The 21,360-nt window shown below is 33.9% G+C and overlaps 1 protein-coding gene across 1 annotated transcript; it reads left to right on the plus strand.

Moving 5' to 3' along the window:
- Window positions 1-13,063: 13,063 nt before the first annotated feature.
- Window positions 13,064-19,514, plus strand: LOC145324432 (uncharacterized). Its single transcript, XM_080167019.1, has 5 exons — window positions 13,064-13,714; window positions 13,973-14,648; window positions 14,991-16,555; window positions 16,917-16,984; window positions 17,642-19,514. The coding sequence occupies exons 1-5, from the start codon at window positions 13,064-13,066 to the stop codon at window positions 19,512-19,514; spliced, it is 4,833 nt and encodes a 1,610-aa protein (XP_080023145.1).
- The last annotated feature ends 1,846 nt before the right edge of the window (window positions 19,515-21,360 follow it).

Genomic DNA, 21,360 nt, shown 5'->3' on the forward strand with positions numbered 1-21,360 from the left:
TTTCCCTTAAGATCCCTGATACTTGCTTTACCATATTATTAATGTTGGAAAACTAACTAATCGCCTGCAATGCACATGATATAATATGAACATTGAACATATATATTACATATATAAACAGAGTAAGGCACAGAAATCGACCTTAAAATTTCATTAAGGACTAAAGTAGCGAAGCAAAAAAAATCGCAAATGGACAACCGAACCAAGTGATTGATAGTTAAAAAGTGGTGTTGAAAAGATGGAGGGGAAAGAGAAGGTTTATATAAATATTTTAATAAAGTTTCTTTCTTTTTATCCATCTTTTTCTCTTTCTTTCCCTTAAATTATCTTTCTTTCTTTCTCAATATGTAGCCTTTATGCTTAGCTTACAATTTTGAACAGCTTCATTGACATTAGACGTAATCGTTCTTGTTAAAACTTTTTAAGAGTAATCTCCTTTTCTGCACCCTGTATTGTATAATGAACACTCTAGCTATAAATATAAATAAGTATTACTTCATATCATAACTTGGGGCTAAAATTTCTCCCTTCTCTCATATCTCTTCGTGGTTACAACAGTGAATTATTATTTACGGAGGCGGGGGAAAAAATGATTGTATGGATTAAAAAGACTGTGCTTTTTAGATTTTTAATTAACAATTATATTTTCAAAGATATTATTTAATTTTATTTGAGGGTTTAAAAATAAAAAAAAACGCACTACTTTTTTTACCTCAAACACGACATTTTAACCAAACACTATACAAATCATTATTGGCATATTATTGGAAAAGCTACTTTAAGTTTATATCTTACATCAGTGTCTACGCCCCTTAAGGCTCTAGGGGAACTAATTTGAATTGGGGGGTTGCGGTTTATTTTTTGTACGAGATTTCTCTAGGGAGGGATGTGGTACCCTCCCCCAGTCTGTGATACCTGGAACTATAAGAAGCATCACTTTTAAGGATAACATTATTGATGCAACGGTTAGCCAGATCCTTTAATACACACATACAAACGGACAGACATCATGTTACTTAAATAGAATGATTTATCAATATTCTAGAAAAAAAATTTAATAAAATTTCATCAAAGAAGATGAGTTTTATAAATTTTGAGAAAAAGAGTCTTTTTAAAGTAAACAGCAGAAAACAATGCTCTATTTGAATTCACACCTTAATAATCTCCTAGAGGTAACCAAGGTCTGTGGTGTTTTTACATAACATATAACAATCAATGAAATTTTTATTTATATTTATGCCTCAATTTTTTGAATACGTTAAAATATATCAGGAATATTATTTCCTTTAAAGACTTCACTATTTAATTGTTATGTAAATGAAAAGTATATTTGCTATTAATAAATTAACTAATTTTCCATTCTTGTGTGAACACTCTGATTTATTATGAAAGCTTGGGGGCTATTTTCTTTATGCAATAAATTAATTTATTACTTAACCCAAATATTTTCATCTAGTATAAATAAGACAAAGCTATAATTTTCCTATTATCTATTCATTTTCTTAAAATTTGTTTACCTAATTTTTTCTTTTTCTGTCAAAATTAATGCTACACTTTTAAGATAATATAATAATATATTAGTATACTCAGGAAGAAGGGGGACATTGGGCTGGTTATTACACCAGTCCCCAAAGTTTTTGAATAATGTTTTCTTATTCGTTGGCTCGATTACTTTTATTGAATTTTGATTTGGTTTGTCCATCAAAAAGAGTTTCAACCACTAATTGTGATCTACTTAAGGGATTGTTATGTGTATAATCATTGGGGATGAACATTAATTTATCTGCCATAAGCTTATCCCTTTAAAACCCTGTGCATACTTATAAAAGGTGTACTTTACACCAAAACAATTATTTTCAAACCTATATTGTGATTTTAAAAATTATTTTTAGTTCTCAGAAAAATCATAAACCTTATTTCCAGATAAAATTAAAATGGTTTATAGGCATATTTGCACTTGTATATTATAATGCATATACTTGTAGTGTTTTATGGGCAATATGTTATGCTTTTATGGGTATTAGTAAAAACTTCACAGTTAAATGTTGCTGGAATATTAAAGTAAAAGAATTAAGGGCACAGTGCGTTTGAAGGTGCTTTGACTTTTGTGTCAGAACCTAAATTGGGACATAGTGCATTTCATTACCCTAGGTTAGGTAACTTCATTTCACTTTTCAACAAAATCTAAAATGCAGCAGTTTTTGAGAAAATTAGATTTGAAAATTTCAAGTTCAATTTTCATCCACTAGGAGTTACCGCATAATCATGACAAGAAAAGCAAATATTATTAATTTAAAATTTTGAACAAGTTTGCTTTTATTGAGTTCTTCATAAAACATCTCCTTAAGTGAATTGATTCATGGCCATTTTTATCAGTTGCTTTGCTAAGGTCACGGAAATTCAGCCTTAAATAAATCATATATAGAGAGGTTTCATGACAGACTTTATAAAATCAAAGTTGTTCAGAATATTAAATAATTAATATTTGCTTTTCTTGTCATGATTATGCGGTAAATCCTAGTGGATGAAAATTGAACTTGAAATTTTCAAATCTAATTTTCTCAAAAACGGCTGCATTTTAGATTTTGTAGAAAAGTGAAATGAAGTTACCTAACCTAGGGTAATGAAATGCACTATGTCCCAATTTAGGTTCTGACACAAAAGTCAGAGCACCTTCATACGCACTGTGAGGGGACATGAGCTATATGTAACTATACCCCAAGGGCGGCGACCCTTTTCCGATTTTGTATTGGGTCTTTGAAATCAGCTAATAGCATCGAAAATATAAACACAATTGAGTCCCTAAAAAGAACAGAAAGTAATTTGCTAGCAGACCAATATGGATTGTAATGTACATCTATACATTAGGAACTAATTAACTTTAGCAAATATTTTAAAGTAAACTCTACTAAATTAAAACTTATTCATATAGTATTCTTAAAATGGACATACTTACATTTTAGGACAGTATTACAATAATGCTTCGCTGAAAACATAATGTTCAATTGTTTGACGAATAAATATTTCAAAAACCAAGTTAATAGGATAATAATAATATATAATAAATTTGAAATTCTAAAAAAATATGATTATATTGGATATAATGACTTTTTTGGTAGTGATTATAGAGTAGTTATGCTTTATAAATCTGTTTAAGGGATAATACTTAATATTCAATATGATAAGCTAATGATTCAACTGCAATACAAGACCACAATTAGTGTAACTAATGATGTATGATGACAGATTAGTGCACATATTTATTTAAATCCATCAAAATAAAATCCTTTTAATTTTACCACTTTATTAAAATTGAAGTCCAGCTACACTACAATGGATAGATATGTTTGTCCGTGTAAACTAGTTAAACATTAAAATGATTTCCAGTATAACGTTGACAACTATTAATATTCACTGAATTAGAAGCAGCTCTTAGCCATACTGAAAAAAAGTATCTAATCATAGGCAATTTTCTACGAATAATGAAATAAAAATAATAATATTAATACTATTTTGCTATCTGTCTATACGATAACTATTAACTCGTATCGTAATTTTATATAAATACAATGTTGTTAGATTGTTGTTAATTATCTACCTATTTAATTATTCTTACTCATTTCTACAGTTCTGAACAGAAAAGAAATGTGTTTAAAAAGTGTATCTAATTAAATATTGAAAACAAAAACAAAAATATTTTCAAAATTATGATTAAATGACGTGATTTATTCTATTTAGAGAAACTTTTTACAGCCATAAGTTTATGACAACAAATTTTTCAGTTTTTCCTATTCTGTCGTTGCATTTTAAATTTGACTTCCTGGTTCAATGTTCAGCATTGAATCAAATAAACAAGGATGACAAATTTTTTCTCAGTGCAGGAAGTAATATCATGAAAAATATCACTGTTTAATTAATCTGAATGGGATTTCATCAATTACAAAATATACCCAGTAATTGGAAGGGTTATGTTAGGTAAGGTTGGTTTAGTTAACAGTTCTATAGTATAGATGTATATACAGACAACTACCTCCCTTCCTATTTCAACGACCCTTTTCGTCTGCTTCTATTTTCCGCTACTTGGCTGTGTTAATATAAGCGACACCATTGGTTGATTTCCAATGACCCAATAGAACGGTTGCACAAGGTTGATGCGATGGGGATATACAGTTATTTAACCCTTTAGGTCACCAAGTGCGGTTAGTGGGTAAGGAGTTCAAATTGACCTATTCAATAATATCTTTAATTTATTTCAAAACAATCAAAATCATAGGGTTGCTACGCTCTTTAAAAAAGGATTTATGACCCTAGCAAATAGTTCAGTAATTTGTTGTTATAAGAACTTAATTTGATGCTGCTGAGTGTGTGTATTGTCAGTAATAGCGAAACTATTCTATAATTAGGTGTTTTTAATAACAACATTAAAAGACTATAGTTTTCAACACTCATACTCTAAGCATTGAATAATATGTAGGTTAGTAAAATATTAGATTAGGTTTGCCCCTCGTGTTGGTTTAGACTTTGGAGAAGCCGCTTAAACTATGATTGAGCCCAACTAATAACATTTTAATTAAAGTCTATAACTAAGGTAAGAAGACATTTTCATCAAATACAAATTTTGATGTTCTATATTTTATTGTTGCGCTACTTTATTCACAAATATTCTTGTATATTAAGCTAAGTAGTAAATAATTTAATGTTAAATGGATGAGTGAGTTTAATTTTGCTAGAAAAGTATCATCTTCCTACAGCAAATTTTCTAGATTGTAGATTTATCAGATATATAAGTCTATACACTGTTAAAACAAGGATGACAACATCCATAAAAGCGAAGCTCTGAAACGGTAGGACAAACGGACATTAACACTTGTATAATGTCAGAACTGAATAATCAGAATGCGAATGTATAAGAGTCAAAGCAAAATTGTAAGTAATTTTTTTGAAAAACTGCTTGATACAGGATTATGATTATGGACATACTTACATTTTTAGGACTTGATTATAGAGTTGCTTCGCTTATAATATTGTACTTTGTTGTCCCCGGAATCAGTATATCAAAAATCAGACGAATCGGATAATTAGGTCACATACAAATTTGTTGTTAAAAATGTAAAAAAAATCAACATGTTTAAAATGGACGTACGGACATTCTGGTAATGATTATAGAGTTGCTACGCTTTCTAACTCGTACCTAACTATTACAAGAATCACCATGCAAAATTTGAAATCGATAGGACAATTCTAACATGCCTAAATTAACGAAAAAAGCTATTTAAAAAAGTAAAAAAATCAACATGTTTAAAATGGACGTACAGACATTTTGGTAATGATTATAGAGTTGCTACGCTTTCTAAATCGTACCTATCTACTAAAGGAATCACCATGCAAAATTTGAAATCGATAGGACAATTCTAACATGTCTAAATTAACGAAAAAAGCTATCCGTGACGGACGTACGGACCGACCCTAATTATAGAAAAGCTTCGCTTTTAATTATATTAGTTGGAAATAATAATCACCATATACTTACTGAAATAGTTTTTTATCGTATCTTTTTATAGAGAGCTTTCTGCGGAAAAATTATAAGATTAACAAAACTCATATTAATTTTACAATTTTGTTTGCAATTCTAAAATAAAAAGAATAATTAGGATTCAGTAAAAAAAAATGTATATTCTTATTATATTATCAATCATCAAGTTATTGGTATCAAAATATGAACACCTTCAAAGGTTTATTAGTAGCGAAGCTACTCTATAATTCACTTTGTCCGTCCGTCCGTCAGTCCGTCAGTCCGTAACGCTATGGGGGAAATGGGATTTACTCAGCTCCTATAAAAGATAGAATGCTGAAATTTTTTGACAACATTCCCATTATTAAGGAGCACAATTGACTATAAAACATCATTTGCGGTCGGACCGATTTTTAGCAGGTTTTAGGCTATTTTTATATTTTTCACATTTTTCTCCATATCTTCAGTGTTTATGGTCCGATTTTCAAAATTTTTTCAGTTACAGATATCAAAATTAAATTTCCTGTCGTTTAAAGAAACAATCATGAAGGCCAGACTGCCTTTTTAGCAGGTTTTAGGCTATTTTTATATTTTTCACATATTTCTCCATATCTTCAGTGTATGGTCCGATTTTCAAAATTTTTTCAGTTATAGATATCAAAATTAAATTTCCCGTCTTTTAAAGAAGACAACCATGACGGCCAGACTGTCTTTTCAGCAGGTTTTAGGCTGTTTTTTTTATATTTTTAACATTTTTCTCCATATCTTCAGTGTTTATAGTCCGATTTTCAAAATTTTTTCAGTTGTAGATATCAAAATTAAATTTCCCGTCTTTAAAGGAAATAACCATGACGGCCAGACTGCCTTTTTGGCAGGTTTTAGGCTATTTATAAATATATTTAACACTTTTTTCCATATCTTCAGTGTATATGGTCCGATTTTCCAAATTTTTAAAGTTTTTAAGGATTTAAAAATTAAATTTTTTGTCGTTTCAAGAAAACAACCATGGCGGCCAGACTGCCTTTTATCAGGTTTTTGGCTATTTTTATATGTTTTACATATTTCCCAAGATCTTTGTTTATTTGGATCCAATTTTCAAACTTTTATGGGATATCAGTATCAAAATAATTTTTCCCATTGTTATGAGCATCTTTTACTTTGACCATCGTCATCATACAAAATAAAACAAGGTTTCATATTTATCTTATCCAATAAATCTATTCTTGATTTTAGTAAAAACCTTTTAAATCTACCTGTACGTATTCCCATCTACGATTTTTTGTGCTTCGTTACTTATGGATGTTGTCATCCTTGTTATATTTTAATGTGTTGTTCTGTACCGTGCTTTTCAGTTATTTGTTTAAAACAACAACAATGTCATATTTGCAAAGAATTGATTTTTTTAAAAAGAGAGATAATACCGTCCATTAAAAAAAACCTGTCCAAGACATAAATAAAGATTCCTTGAGATAGAAACTGCCTTTAAGCCAAATAAAGGACAGCATAGAAGGATTGATTGGTCAATTATTGAAAATAGAGATATTATACAAAAATAAAATTAATTGACAAATCTAATTAAGAAAAATAGCTTATAGTTTGGATACAAAAATAGCTTCAACCAATAGGTAGCTATACCAATATGAATAGCCAAAATTACAAGTAGTTTATTATTTTCTGAAATTTTTTCTAAATTTATGCAAACAACAATATATAGAGACGGGAAAAGAAGACATAATTTTTCCCATATATCAATTTTTTAGTGAAAAAATTCATGAACTTACAACTTTAAATGTTTTAGTTAAGAATTGAACTTCTATACAATTATTACTAATTAGTATGTAAAATGTAGCTGAAGAGAAAAATGTCTAGAGTAGAAGGACCAACTCAACTATATCGGTTTCCTATACACTACACTAACAAACCAGGGTTCTTAAGGGATAAGACAACAGGCAATAAAACATAAACCCCTATAAAGAGTAATAAAATGACCCATTCTGTAGATTAGTTAAAATATTTTGACATTTCTAATTTTGAAGCAAAGTTCAATTAAAGTATCTAAAGTTTTCTAAGCCAACGAATACGATTACGTGGTTATAAAACTTTGGGTATAAGTATAATGTATTATCCAATACCCTCTCCCTCCCTTCTAACAAATATAAACACACACACACACACACACATAATGTAAACAAGTATGACACAATTAGTGAAAACGACGGTCACTTAAAATTTTATTTACAGAAATGGTATAGAAAGCGTTTTAAAATTGTAGGATTATTTGAGATATCTTTTTTAACAATGGAAATTTTAGGGTGAAGCCTCTTGAGACACTGGTTAAACTAAAAGATCAAAACGAAATAAGGATAAGACAATTAAGGATAAAATGATGTACACCTCCAACTATTACCAGCAAAATTACCCCTTCTGTAAATTAAAATTATTGGTGGAAAAGTTTGGACAATTAAAATTTAAAGTATACAATTAAATCCCCCCCCCCCACTCTCCAATTACTAGTAGTCCAAATTTACAATAATACTAATACTGACTAACGAACATTGATTAATAGCAGAAAAGCTTCGCTTCCTGCACACATAGATAAACCATTGACATGTTCAAGGAGAGACACAACAGTTTTTATCTTCATTATTTTTTAGAAGCGAAGCTACTCTGTATAATCAACTTTGTCCATCTGTCTGTGTGTCTGTCCATCTTTAAGGATACTTTAACTGACCGATGAGTATCTACTTTGTACCACAATTTGTCCGTCTTCCTCCCACAATTTAATTTTCCAGATGCATTATGAATGAAGATTTCACTGATAAATCTCTCTTGGGAGGGTGGAAGTACCCTACTCCAAAATAGTTATAAGCCTTCCCAGGACCTATGAGAAGCTACATTGTAAATAAGAACCATATCGGCTCAGCAGTTAGCGAGATCCTTCGGTACAGACAACCAAACCTTTCTACTTTATATAATACTAGCGGCTTCGCCCCAAGATGTTAAATAAAACCAATTTTTCGTATTTTAGATTTAAAAGAAAAATTTTTTTAAAAAGTTTTTTTGGGGGGAGGAGAACCCGATCGGTTCAGCGGTTAGCGAGATCCTTCGCTACAAACAAACAGACAGACAAACAAACAGACTAACAAACATCGTTCTACTTTGTATTATAGATAGCGGCTACGCCCCTAGAGGCCACTAGTGGCACTTTAAATGTATTTTTGTTATTCAAACGATATTATACATGTTAACAGATTTTGTCAGATTATTTCTATGTTGCGTTGAAGTCTCCAAAATTATTTTTAAAATTTTGATTTTTTTGTGATTTCTCTTGGAAGGGTGGTAGTTCCCTACTCCAAAAAGTTATAAGCCTTCCCAGGACCTATGAGAACCTACATTGTAAATAAAAAAGAACCATATCGGCTCAGCGATTGGCGAGATCCCTCGGTACAGACAACAAAACCTTACTACTTTATGTGATGTATAGTCCCTTTCTTCCTGACTTAAGAGCAATGCATGTATTTTATAGTTTAGCTTTTAGTTCTTGTGTCAACCGTTTCGGAGCAAGACATTGCTCTGCAACACGACACGAACATAAAAGTGAACAGTTGTCTTAATATTAATATTATTATTGTATGTTAATCTTGTCTTGAATTAATACACTTTATAAGAATATTTAGCTGTTTGTTCTTGCTATTACTACACGTCATTTTGGCGCAGTAGTGTAGTACGAATCTATAGCTCAGATTTTCTTTTAATTGTATTATTTCTTTGCTTTTGGTTTTTGTTCAGGATATTTGTAGTGACCAGGATGGACATTTCTGAATGGAGGAAGATGTCTCAGGTGGAGAAGGATGAGTACATGATTACTTTTTGGGGTACGGTCAAGAATGAGATTCATGCTATTGGGACTAAAATTGATAATGTGGCGGCGGAGCTGGGTGGGCATATAGCGCCACTGGAGACGAAAATTCAAGAGTTGACGGATAATGTTGATACTAATGTTGCTGCGGTTACTGGACTGGCTACTCGGATGGACGATTTAGAAGATCGTCTTAATAAGGTGGTGGAGCCTAGTGTTGATAATGATATCAAGACTGAGAATGTGACTGTTGTGGATGAGTTTATGACTGGCCAGCAGCGAATTCTTGAAAAGATTGCCCAGCAGAATAGTTTGAATGACCAGCAGAATGGTTCGACTACCCAGCAGAATGGGTCGAATAACCAGCAGAATACCCAGCAGAATGGGTCGAATAACCAGCAGAATGGTTTAAATAACTCTATGCCGTGGCAGAGGACGGCTGGTGGATCTGGAGGATTTGGAGGATCAGAAGAGAAGCCTAAATTGTTTGCTGGTGGTTCTCGGCCTATTTTTGGTGGTATGCAGGGAAATGAAGATAAGATCATAAAACTTTGGGAATTGTCTAGAGTTGATGCTGTGGATAATATCTACAATGGAGTTCTCATGTGGTGGCCAGCCCTTTCTGAGGTTGATGCGGAGGATTTTAATACGCTCAATTTCTTTGAAGCTGGACTGAGTGATTCGCAGGTTAGTTGGTGTAAATCTCTTGTTTATGTACCAGATAGATCTCTGTATGTTTCGCAGGGGGAGGAGAATGTGCATAGGTACAATGAAACGTGTGCTAAACTTGATGATCAGTTCAGAAAAAATGCGCCTGAATTTGCGGTTGACGATGATGTGATTTTCTTTGATGATTATTTCGAGAGATTTTGGATGACTACTAGACGTTATCATATGACTAATCATCAAGTGTGTAAGGAAATTTTGTTTGATAAATGTGTGGGTGTAAGAACCGCTTGTGGTTATACACTAAAACCTGCTGATATGGAGAATAGACAATTAACATTAAAGGGGTATTTGTGTAAGATGCGAGAGACATTTTTACCACCCGACATGAAAAATGTGTGTAAAGATGCGTATTTGAGTGTTAAGCAACATGAGAATGATAAGATTGATGCATTTTTTGATAAGATACTATCTTTCTGGAAACGTGCGTATCCGAAACCAACTGATGATATGTTCATGGATTTCTATTCTCAAGTGTGTAATGTGGTTTTATCTCCACTTTTGGCTAATCAGATGCGTCAATTTGCGTTGGATTTGGAGCGTGACGGACAAGTGCGAATGATAACGAAGTTTCGGACAGAGTTAATAGTTAAAGCACAATTGATTGTTAAAGGGCTACAATTTAATCAAATTTCAGGGTCAATGGCTAGAGGATGTACAACAAACCAGATGGCTTTGGCTAAAACGATGGTTGGTGGCGTTGGTTCCAAGTCAAATCCTGTAACTATTGATCAGGTTAGTGATGAAGATAATTTGTCATATGAAATAAATCAATGTGAAATTGATTTAGCTGATGAATTTGGTGGACCAGCTGAACTTATTCCTTTAATTGGCGCAATTCAAGGTGGTTTTATTTGTTATTATTGCAACAGAAAGGGTCACATGATGAGGGATTGTTTTGATATTAGAGATAAAAAGTTGCCTAATCCTAAAGGAAAATACTTTTTGCGGTGGGGAAACAAGCCTTTTGTTCCTTATAAGACGGGGCAAAAGAGTTTTAAAAAGAATGAAAATAGTATGGATAAAAAGAAATTGGTTGGTGAAATTGAAGGAGAGGTGAAAGAAGGGGAGGATACGAAGGAAGTGGCGCATGTCGATGGTTTAGGGGCAAGTGATTATGAAGACGATCTTGTAGTGGAAGTCGAGGCATGGAATAATGCTATTATAGATGACATTTTATGGTTTTAATGTTTTGTATGTATTATAATCATAAAACCTTATTCCATTTTCTACTTGTTACGCGGCATTGTTTTGATTTATGCGCATTGTAAATAAACAACAACAAAACAAAATTAATGATAAAGAGTGAACGAAGCAACTCTAATTTTGTGATAATTTATTTTGATGGTTTATTTTGAATTATGAAAAGATAACATATTGTTTATAAGCCTATATGAAATTATGAGATTATGTTATAATGGAAATCAAAATAATTAATTTAGTTTTTGATTATGTTTTGTTGAAATTAGGAAAATTCATTTTTGTTTCAGACTGTTGTGGAGTCTAACAGAGATAAGAATAATAAAAAGCGAAAATGAAAAACGAATTAGGAATACAATTTTGTAAAATTGCTATTGAAAAATATTAAATTGAATTTTAAATTGAATTAAATTTGATAAAAATGTGAAATTAGATATTTGAAAAGTTTTAAATTTTGATGAAATGTGGAAAATTGTTTTAAAAGTTGAGTCAGTTATTGTGATTTAAAGTATTCGATTTTAAAACAATTATATTGCGATTTAGTAATGTTGATTCAGCAAAATTTTTAATGAAGTTTAGAATTTCATGAAGCAAAATTGTTATAATGCATTAGATATAATCGTGGAGAAGTCTCTTTCTATGAAGGAAGGGAGGGGCTGTCTCTCGGAGCTGGTATGCGCAGATATGGTGGAGCTGTCTCTTTTGTTGGAGGAGAAAGGGGGAGTGAACATATTTGCAACGAAGATTGCACTACCTCTCAGAGTTGGTATGCGCAGATATGGGGGAGCTGTCTCTTTTGTTTGAGAAAAAGGGGAAGTGACCATATTTGCAAAGAAATTTGCACTATCTCTCAGAGCTGGTATGCGCAAAATGGGGTGGTGTATAGAGGTAGCTGCAATGATTATCGGGCGTGGAGCGCGCCATGCGCAGAAAGTTGAGCTGCGCAGAGAAGCAAAGCTGCGCAAGAAGGTGCTCTCAGGTATTGAGACATATAGTTAGTTGAATTTCGACTTTTAAACCTTTTATACATCTCAATTTTAATCTGACAATAATAGTTTTGTTAGGTAATATTTTATTGAATTACAAAAGAATTGAACTTATGGTATTTGGAAAGATTAATTTGCTTGGTGATTGATAATATTTGATCATGTCATATTTCTTAATACAACTTCTTTTATTGTGTTACAAGTTTATTTGTTCAGTGAAAACATTTATTTATGGCATCTAAAATAATTGTATTTTATTTTAGATTGGCTGAGAAGAGTGTTTGTGGTGATTGGGAGATACTGTCATCATTATTTATTTGATGGTGAGTTGTTAAGATTTTGTTTCATGTTGTTAACATTTGATTACCATTATATATATATATATTGCTGTTCGAAAAATAGTCTTGTAAAATTTGTTATATATATATATTAATATCGATATTAATTCTTATGTACAGTGATTTATCCATCAATTGGCATCTAAAAGTTTGTAATATTTTAGATTGGTCGGAGAGAAGTTTTACTGATTGTGGATTAACAAATAGTTTGGGATGTTTCTGTTGGCCGGAGAGAAGTTTTGTTGATTGTGGATTAAGAGATATTTTGGACGTTTCTGTTGGTGGATGAAATATTGTCGGTGAGTGAATTGTTTTATTCAGTTATTTTGTTATTTGTTGTGGACAGATAGATAGTTATTTGATAGACAATTGGATAGTTACAACCTCATAACTGCTGGTGTTAGTTAGATAGCTGTTTTATAAGTTTCATGAAGATTCTGAGATGGCGGCTGGAGCGGCTGAAGTCTATGTTCCAACGAAGATTGGTGGCATGGAAATCCTGACCTTAATTGATAGCGGCAATGCAAGAGGCTGCCTGATATCTCAAGTGTTGGCTAGAAAGCTTGATTGTGTGATTGAAGAAACGGATTCGAAAGCCACAGGCGTGCAGGGTTCCAGCATCAAGATTGATGGTGTTGTTCGGAATGTTGAATTTCAGATTGGAGGTCACAGTTTTCAAGAAGATTGCTTTGTTATTTCCGGCATGACTGTACCTATGAACCTAGGCAGTTATTGGCTGAACAAAAATAACGTGAAGACGATATTTGCCAAAGACGGCAACAGGATTGAGATGCATGGAATCAGTGTGAATTTAGTAGCTAAACGGAAAATTGTAGTGAAGAATTTGGTTCATACAGTTTTGGAGAAAATGGAGAAAGCAAGAACTAAGAAACCTGAGATTAATGTAGCTGAGTTACAAGACCAAAAATGGATTTGCTCATTGAAAAATCGAATAGAAATTCCTGCATTGAGTACAGTGGTGGTAGAAGTTTCAACTAAGGGAAATATGCCTGAAGGACAGTTGTGTTATATAGCGCCTAGACAAGGTTACTGTAGCCGAAACAACTTGTTGATAAACGAAGGAATTACTGAGGTGGGAAAGAACGGTAAAATTATGACTAAAATCACGAATTTTGAAACTGTTAAGAAATCTGTTCCTGCTGGTACTTTGGTTGGAAATTTGTTTTTGGCGGAGAAGATAGCAATGCTGCAAGAGAACAGAGTTAAAGAAGATGTGTCAACAACATTAAAGAAGATTCGTTTTATTAAGGATAAATTGAAGTTGGATAAAGTTCCGTTTTTAAAAGATAATGTTTCTTTGAAAGGAAGAATAGTTGGTTTGTTTTTAAAGAATTTCAAGGCGTTATCGATTGATCCTACGGATATTGGATCTTGTACTTTGGAGGAGTATGATATTCAGTTGGTTCCTGGAGCTCAACCTTTCAAAAATAGGATGATTAGACTCAATCCTCATCATGCAGAGAAACTAAAAGAACAGATTGATTTATGGTTGGAAACAGATGTGATAGAAGAATGTAATTCACCGTTTAATTCTGGAATTTTTGCTGTTAAGAAGAAGGTTGGAAATACTAACGAGGTGAAAGTCCGTTTTGTCCTGGACTACCGCTCGTTAAATGAGATAACTGAGAAGATCTGTTACCCTTTGCCTAATATTGGTGAGCTATTTGACAAACTTGGAGGAAAGAAGATTTTTACGTCTATTGACCTAACTTCAGCGTATAATTCAATGCACTTGAAGGAATCTGTCAGGAAATATACAGCATTTTGTTCTAATGGACGGCAATATTGCTTCAAGAGGCTTCCGTTCGGATTGACCAATGCTCCAAGTGCATTTGTGAAGTTGATGGATAGAGTAATGGATTTGAGTCCTGAATTAAGGGCATTTTGCCTAGTTTATTTGGACGATGTTCTTGTATATAGTATGAATGTGGAGGAACATCTGGAGCATTTGAATATTCTACTACGAACATTCTGTGAAGCAGGCCTCAAGATTAATCTTGGAAAATGTACATTGTTTGCAGAGGAAGTGAAATTTCTGGGCCATATTATAAATGCAGAAGGCATATTTATGGACCAAGCATATATTGAAAAGATTAAGAATTGGCCAGTACCTGAAACAGGTAAAGATATTCAAAGATTTACTGGTTTCATAAATTATTATGGTTCATATTTCAAGAATTTTTCTGATATCACGGCACCATTGAACAAATTCAGAAACAGTAGTAAAATAGAATGGGATGAAAAAAGTATGGAAGCTTTTACAAAGACTAGAGAATTGTTCTGTGAAGAAATAAGTAAATCGTTCCCGGATTGGAGGATGGAGGCTGAACCATTTGTGTTGGATACAGATTGGTCATCTACAGCTATGTCTGCGGTGTTAAGTCAAAAACAAAATGGACAAGAGAAGATGATATCGTGCTGGTCACGTGTTTGTTCAACTCATGAAGCCAATTATGCAGCGCATAAAGGAGAATTATGTGCATTAGTAAATGCTGTTGAAAGATTTGAATGTTATTTGAGACACAAGAAGTTTATCGTGAGAACTGATTCAGCTGCACTGAAACATCTATCTACTTGGAGGCAGAACGGATATTTTGTTGGTCTCACCATAAGGTGGATAAACTTTTTATCCACCTTCAGTTATGAGGTTGTACATAGGCAGGGCAAGATGCATACTAATGTTGATATATTGTCACGTACTGCATTAAAGGATAGTAAAGATAGGATATCTAAATTATCGACAGACGAACAAGGAGAGTTAATATTGGATACTGTATATCAATTGGAAGATCCTAAATTATGTCTTATTGCAGGAATTGGAGCAGAGACGGCCAGTCAAATATCATCCAGATTGAAGGCGAGAGAATTCAGTCGTAGCCTGGAGAAGGATCCTGTTTTAGTTGAGGTGAGGAAATTTATTGTAAATAATGTCAAACCTACGTCCAGAGAATTGTCTCAAATGCCTTATCGTGGTAAACAAATATTAAGATTTTTTGAACATTTGAGTTATAAAGATGGTTTAATTATCTTGACTTCACCTATGCGGCTCCAGAAAGAATTTCAATTTATTGAACGGGTAGTGGTACCTATTGGAATGTACAATAAAGTTTTCTTGTTAGCTCATGCAGATGTTACAGCGGGGCATAGGGGTTATTTGGAAACTTTGAGCAGGATTAATCGTCACTTCATTTTTCCCTATGTGTCTAAATATGTAGCGGCGGCAGTTGCAAATTGTGTCATTTGTTTGAATAGACGTAAAAAACCAAAACATAATCATAATATAGAATTTTCTCCTTTGGCTGGGGAAGCTATGGCAGAGTTGGCCATAGATGCTTTAGGTCCTTTGAATGAGTGTGAATATAATGGAGTCATTTGTAAGCACATTTTAATAGTAGTTGACAGTTGTACTAGATATGTGTGGTTGTTTGCTATTGAGGATGTTAAAGCTGAAACAATTATTGAATGTTTGAAGTTTAATTTATTTTCTGTTTGGGGACTATGTGAGAGAATCAGGACTGACAATGCACAAAGTTTCAAATCAAAAGTTTTTAGGGAAGTTTGTTTAAGGTTGGGAATTGAACAAATTTTTATCCCTCCAAGATCAGCAAATTCGAATTACAGTGAAAGATACAACCAATCGGTGTATTCGTTTCTTAAGACTGATTTACGTTTTCAAGATGGAGATTGGGCTTATAAACTTAAAGCTACACAATTTTGTATGAACACTTCTTTCAATCGGAGGTTAGGATGTTCCCCGTATTTTAAGATGTTTCTACGAAACCCTAAGCTTCCGCTTGACTCATTTGATCCGTTAACCCGCTCGAAAATTAAACATATGAATTTTTCAGAGTTATTGGAGTGCCTTGACAAAAATTGGAGAACTGGACAAGAGAGAACTGAGAAGTATTTACAGGTAGAAAATACAGAAAGGATAGGTCGGCCGATAGCTATAAATTCCTATTGTTATATTTTTTATGACGTCACAACGATTGGTGTAGCTCGTAAACTCTGCTCGCTATGGGTGGGTCCGTGTCTAGTGACAAAAGTAATTTCTGATAGTTTATTCGAGGTTCAACCCCTAGAAAAGTGTAGATTGAAAGACAAAGGGGTAAGAATTGTACCAAGAGATAAAATATATGTTATTGAGAGTACTTTAGACTTGACTCCAGATGAAAAGATTGACTTAGTGATTACAGATGAGTTTTTCTCTGTGGATAATACCTTGAAAGTAAACTATGACTTTCCCAATACTTTAAGAAATTTAACTTGTTCAGGCGTTTCTGAAGAGGAGAATAGTTGTGGCGCTAGTCCAGAGGTGGTTGGAAGGCGGAAGGATGGACAGGTAACACCAGATTTTTTGGAGAAATCTTTTTTGGGTGTTGGGTTGTCACAGCAAAGGTCAAATGTATCTCAGGATAATGAAAATTTAGATGATTTAGTTGAGGATCTTAGTGATACTTTGGAAAGTACTCATATTTCTGATAGTGTAGAGACGAATGATACGAATGATACGACTGACAAAACTAAGTTAGACTCTACATATTCTACTATTAGTAAGGATAGTGTTTTTCATGGAGATTATGCCTCTGATAATAGTTTAGTAGACAACAGTTTGGGTGTAGAGGATGTTAACATGGAATCTGCTAGAGAGTTAGAGTCTCGGATGAGTATTTTAGAGGACACTTTTCCAAAACTGCAAAGTAAAATTGTAAACTTGGAACAACGTAGGGGAAGTGTTAAACGAGGTAGAGATGTTGAGGAGGATGAATTAGATAGATCGTTAGATAATGCAAAATTGCAAAAAATGTCTGAGACTATTCCTGTTAAAGGTCGTCCTAAAGGTTCTACAAATGAAGTACAATTACAAAAATTGGAAGAGGATAGACAAAACAGAGAAAAAGACAGATTAGAACGTTATTCAGTAGCAGATGTAGTAACTAGGAACCTCGCAAAATTGATTAAAAAATAATATTTGTAATAATTTGTATAATATTTGCAGGAGAAGAGATTACCACGAAAACCGTCGGGAGCGTGATGACAAGAGAGGAAGCGGCGGTGGTGATAGACATGACCGGAATAGACGAGATGGAGATCGTGGTATGCGCAAGAGGTCGCCTGACGCTTGTAGTTCAAAGAGTGGACGTGCTGGACCAGTACCTGTGAAGAAATCCAAGGATGATAGAGGAGTCAGGTACTTGGATATTTTGTTATTTGTTGTTGTGATGCAGGCTTATTGTTTGATTATTGTTGGTGGTATGTATACGTCACAGGATCCACGGTTAGCAGCTTATGATTGTTCTCAAATAAGTAATGTTGAACTTAGATCAGCTGCCTGTTTGCATGATAGGATGGAACCGGTCAGATCTGTGGAATTATTGGGGTTAGCAGAAACCGATTTTATACTGTCGGAAGCCATTAGTTGTGAGGTTAGACTAAAATTGGAGTGCTGGTTTTGCGGCACCGCGAGTCATGTGCACGTACTAGACGTGCCACATGAAAAACAGGTAGAGTTGAGTATGGACGAATGTAGAAGGATTTTTCATTCTGGCAAGTATCAGCATGATGGTATTAGTTTTAAAGTAAACATAGACTTGCCAACTGTTCACAGTTTCACAGTTAATGGAACATTGTCACCTTTCTGGGATGTTGGTGGTGAAAATATTCAATGCAAGACACTGGGAATATACGCGCACAATATGTGGTTCAATTTAGGTTTTGCTGTTGGGACTTTGCATATTTTAGTAAAAAATACACCCGTTTTGATCAAGGGAAATGTTGTTATGGATTATGATAAAAAGACGATTGTGGCGAATTTTGAAGAAAATCATTTGTGGGCAACATCAACTTCTCCATATTTTCCGTATGTAGTACGAAAACCGGCCAGTAATTTTAAGGTAGTTTTTCAAGATACATTTAATTTAACTACGTGGAATGAACAACTTTTTGTTTCTAACTTGGAAAGGAATATTTTAGTTAAAATTATGGGAACAGAGAAACTTACTTTGCAGCATCTGGATTTCAACATTTTTGTAACAGAATTGGAGGGTATCAAGTTTTTAGAGGAACCGAAGGCGGCTGTTAGAAGTTATTTTGGGGATTTGTTAAAACAGGAAGCTAGATTTGATTTGAATGCTATGTTTTTGGCTAGTAGAGAAAGGAATGAGAGGATGATGGAACTTTTTAGTATTTCTAGATGTGCTCAAACAGAAGTTAGATCAAATGTACAGATGCATCATGGGTTCAGAATTATATACCTGGGAGAAATTGCTAAGTATGAAAAGTGTACAGCGGTTGAAATTCCAGTAAAGTTAGGTGTGGATTATGGATGTGCAGTAGGACATTTGATGGTGGATTATAAAGGTGAGACAGTTGGAATACAAGAATATAGTAGAATGATTGTTGCAGTAGAGGATATAAAATTGTTAAATTGTTCGCAAAGTCCGGTATTTTTGAAGTTGACAGCCAATTTGTTTCTTGGGAATCAGGGGCAGGGACTCAAACTTCTGCACATTGCCAATGAAAAATCTGAACATGTGGGACAAAAGATTTTTCTGAACGATGAAAAGGTGTTTATTGCTGATTTTAATAAGACTATTAAATATCAGGGGTTAGAGGATTTTGAGGATTTTAATGGACAAGCTTCTAAGTTGGATTTTGTTGATCATAAGTTGTCATTTTTTGAACAGGTTACAGGTCCTTGGTTTGGTTTAGAACATTTGTTCAAAGATATACTACCATTGTTTGCCAAGTTTGTTTTGATTGTGTTAATGTTGTTGGTAGGTATAATTCCTATGTTGGCATTGTTGTATTGTTGTTGTGCATGGTGTCATAAAAAAAGATTTACTGAGGAAGAATTTAATGCTAGATCTTAAATTCTTATGCTGAAATTTAATTATATTGTATTTTTGCAGGTTGGTTACGGCGGCAACAATGAATCAAAAGTTATTGAGCAACGAAGAAGATGGCCGCCACAAACAATCTGTCAATGAAGGAAATCAAGTCAAACCTGGTCTACCGGTATCTGCATTGGTTAGCAACTCTGCATCTCGGCTGGTGTTGGTAATGTCGCGCGTTGAGCTGCCCACGTTGAGTGTGGGCAGGGCGACGAGGAACATATTTTTGAGCAGTGAGGACATGCCACTGGCAGATTTAGCTCGTCTTATTGATAATGAACCAAGGTTTAAGTTGAATTTAGTAAACATGTTATCGGTGCAGTTAGAGATGGGGAGATGCATCAACTCCATAGACTGGCCTGTGGACAGGATCCCTATCTTTACCAGCCAGAATTCAAGACACCTCAACCTGATGGCGGCTGGTGAGCATTCTAAAGCTATAAACAGAAAGTTGTCATGGAACGAGACAACTAGTTTGAATAAGTTGAGTGCAACCATATTTCTCTCTAAGCTTGTTTGCGAAATTTTACCAAGTTTGGTGTTGCTTGCTAAGATTGAATACCTGGATGGAGATGAGAGAAAAAGCTGTCAAACGTTGGGCGAATTGTTACCCATAATCAAACATATGGGGGAACTTGAGGATTGGCATCAACTTTCAAAAATTGATGTCATACCTGCAGATGGTAAGATGAGCCTTCAGACGGTGTTGAGAACGGTGGGTAATAGCGTTGATCTGAGGTTGAAGACGCAGGTTGTGTCAGCTATCCGGCTCCTGGCACATTGGAAAGATGTCGTGAATAAAGTAAGCTTTATTCTGAAGCAAATGCCATCCACAACTTTGTTCGAGTTACAGAAAGATTGGCTTGATGGAAAGTCTGAACAGGATTTGAGTGCTAAAGTGTTTATTGACTCTATTCAAGTGAATGAATACATGAACTTATCAGTCTACATTCCACGCATTGTAAATGTGAATTCGGTGAGTTTAATCACCAGTGGAGAGATGCCAGCTGAGATACGTTATGTTAGATTGGATGGTCAAAGAGAAATAATTGATAACCTGGTGAGTGCCACATATGCAGGTAGTCTGGTGAATGATAAAGTAGACGCAAGAGTTTTGACCTGGGAAATGCAGATGCGCTGCAAGCGTCTCCGTCCGACTCTAGCCAAGCAGATATTGTTATGTGATCCAGATACCACTTTAGAGAATGTAGTAAAGGAAATTAGATTGGAGTTGGATGGAAAAGTTTATACAAGTTTGTTGACAACCAATATTGAGTGGAAGTTTAATCCTGAACACAAAGTAAATGAGTGGTTCGAAGGTGATTTCAAATTGGTTACTCGGTTTGGGGATCCTGTTTGTGTTCAGATGGATCAGCCCTTAAATCCGAACATTCCTGTTTGTCTGGACCTTGAATTGTCAAATCAGCAATGGCGTGTTGATGAACAAGTGAGGGAGGAAATGAGGATGGAACACACGCCTGGAATATTGATGATGCTTGATAAATTTGGAGAGGAGGTTAGTCGTAAGCATCAAAAGATTTTGGATAATCAGGAGGAGGTTGATAACGTTGCAACCTCGATTTCGGTTGCGGTTACTAGTGGATTTGAAAGATGTTTTCATATGCTTGGTGATACTGAGGCAAGGATGTCTCAAGACGGCTTGTGTGATGAGACCGCAAAACTTGAAGTGAATGATGATGAAGCTATCATGCCCATGGATATTGAAGAATCTGGCAAGAAGAGCAGAACGTCTGGAAAAAGAAAGTAATAATTATAGTTTATGTGTATTAATTCATATTTTATTTTATTTTATGTATTTAATATT

The sequence above is a fragment of the Acartia tonsa genome, chromosome 7 (genome assembly GCF_053477335.1).
Source record: "Acartia tonsa isolate MP-2025a chromosome 7, ASM5347733v1, whole genome shotgun sequence".
In the NCBI taxonomy this organism is placed as follows: domain Eukaryota; kingdom Metazoa; phylum Arthropoda; class Copepoda; order Calanoida; family Acartiidae; genus Acartia; species Acartia tonsa.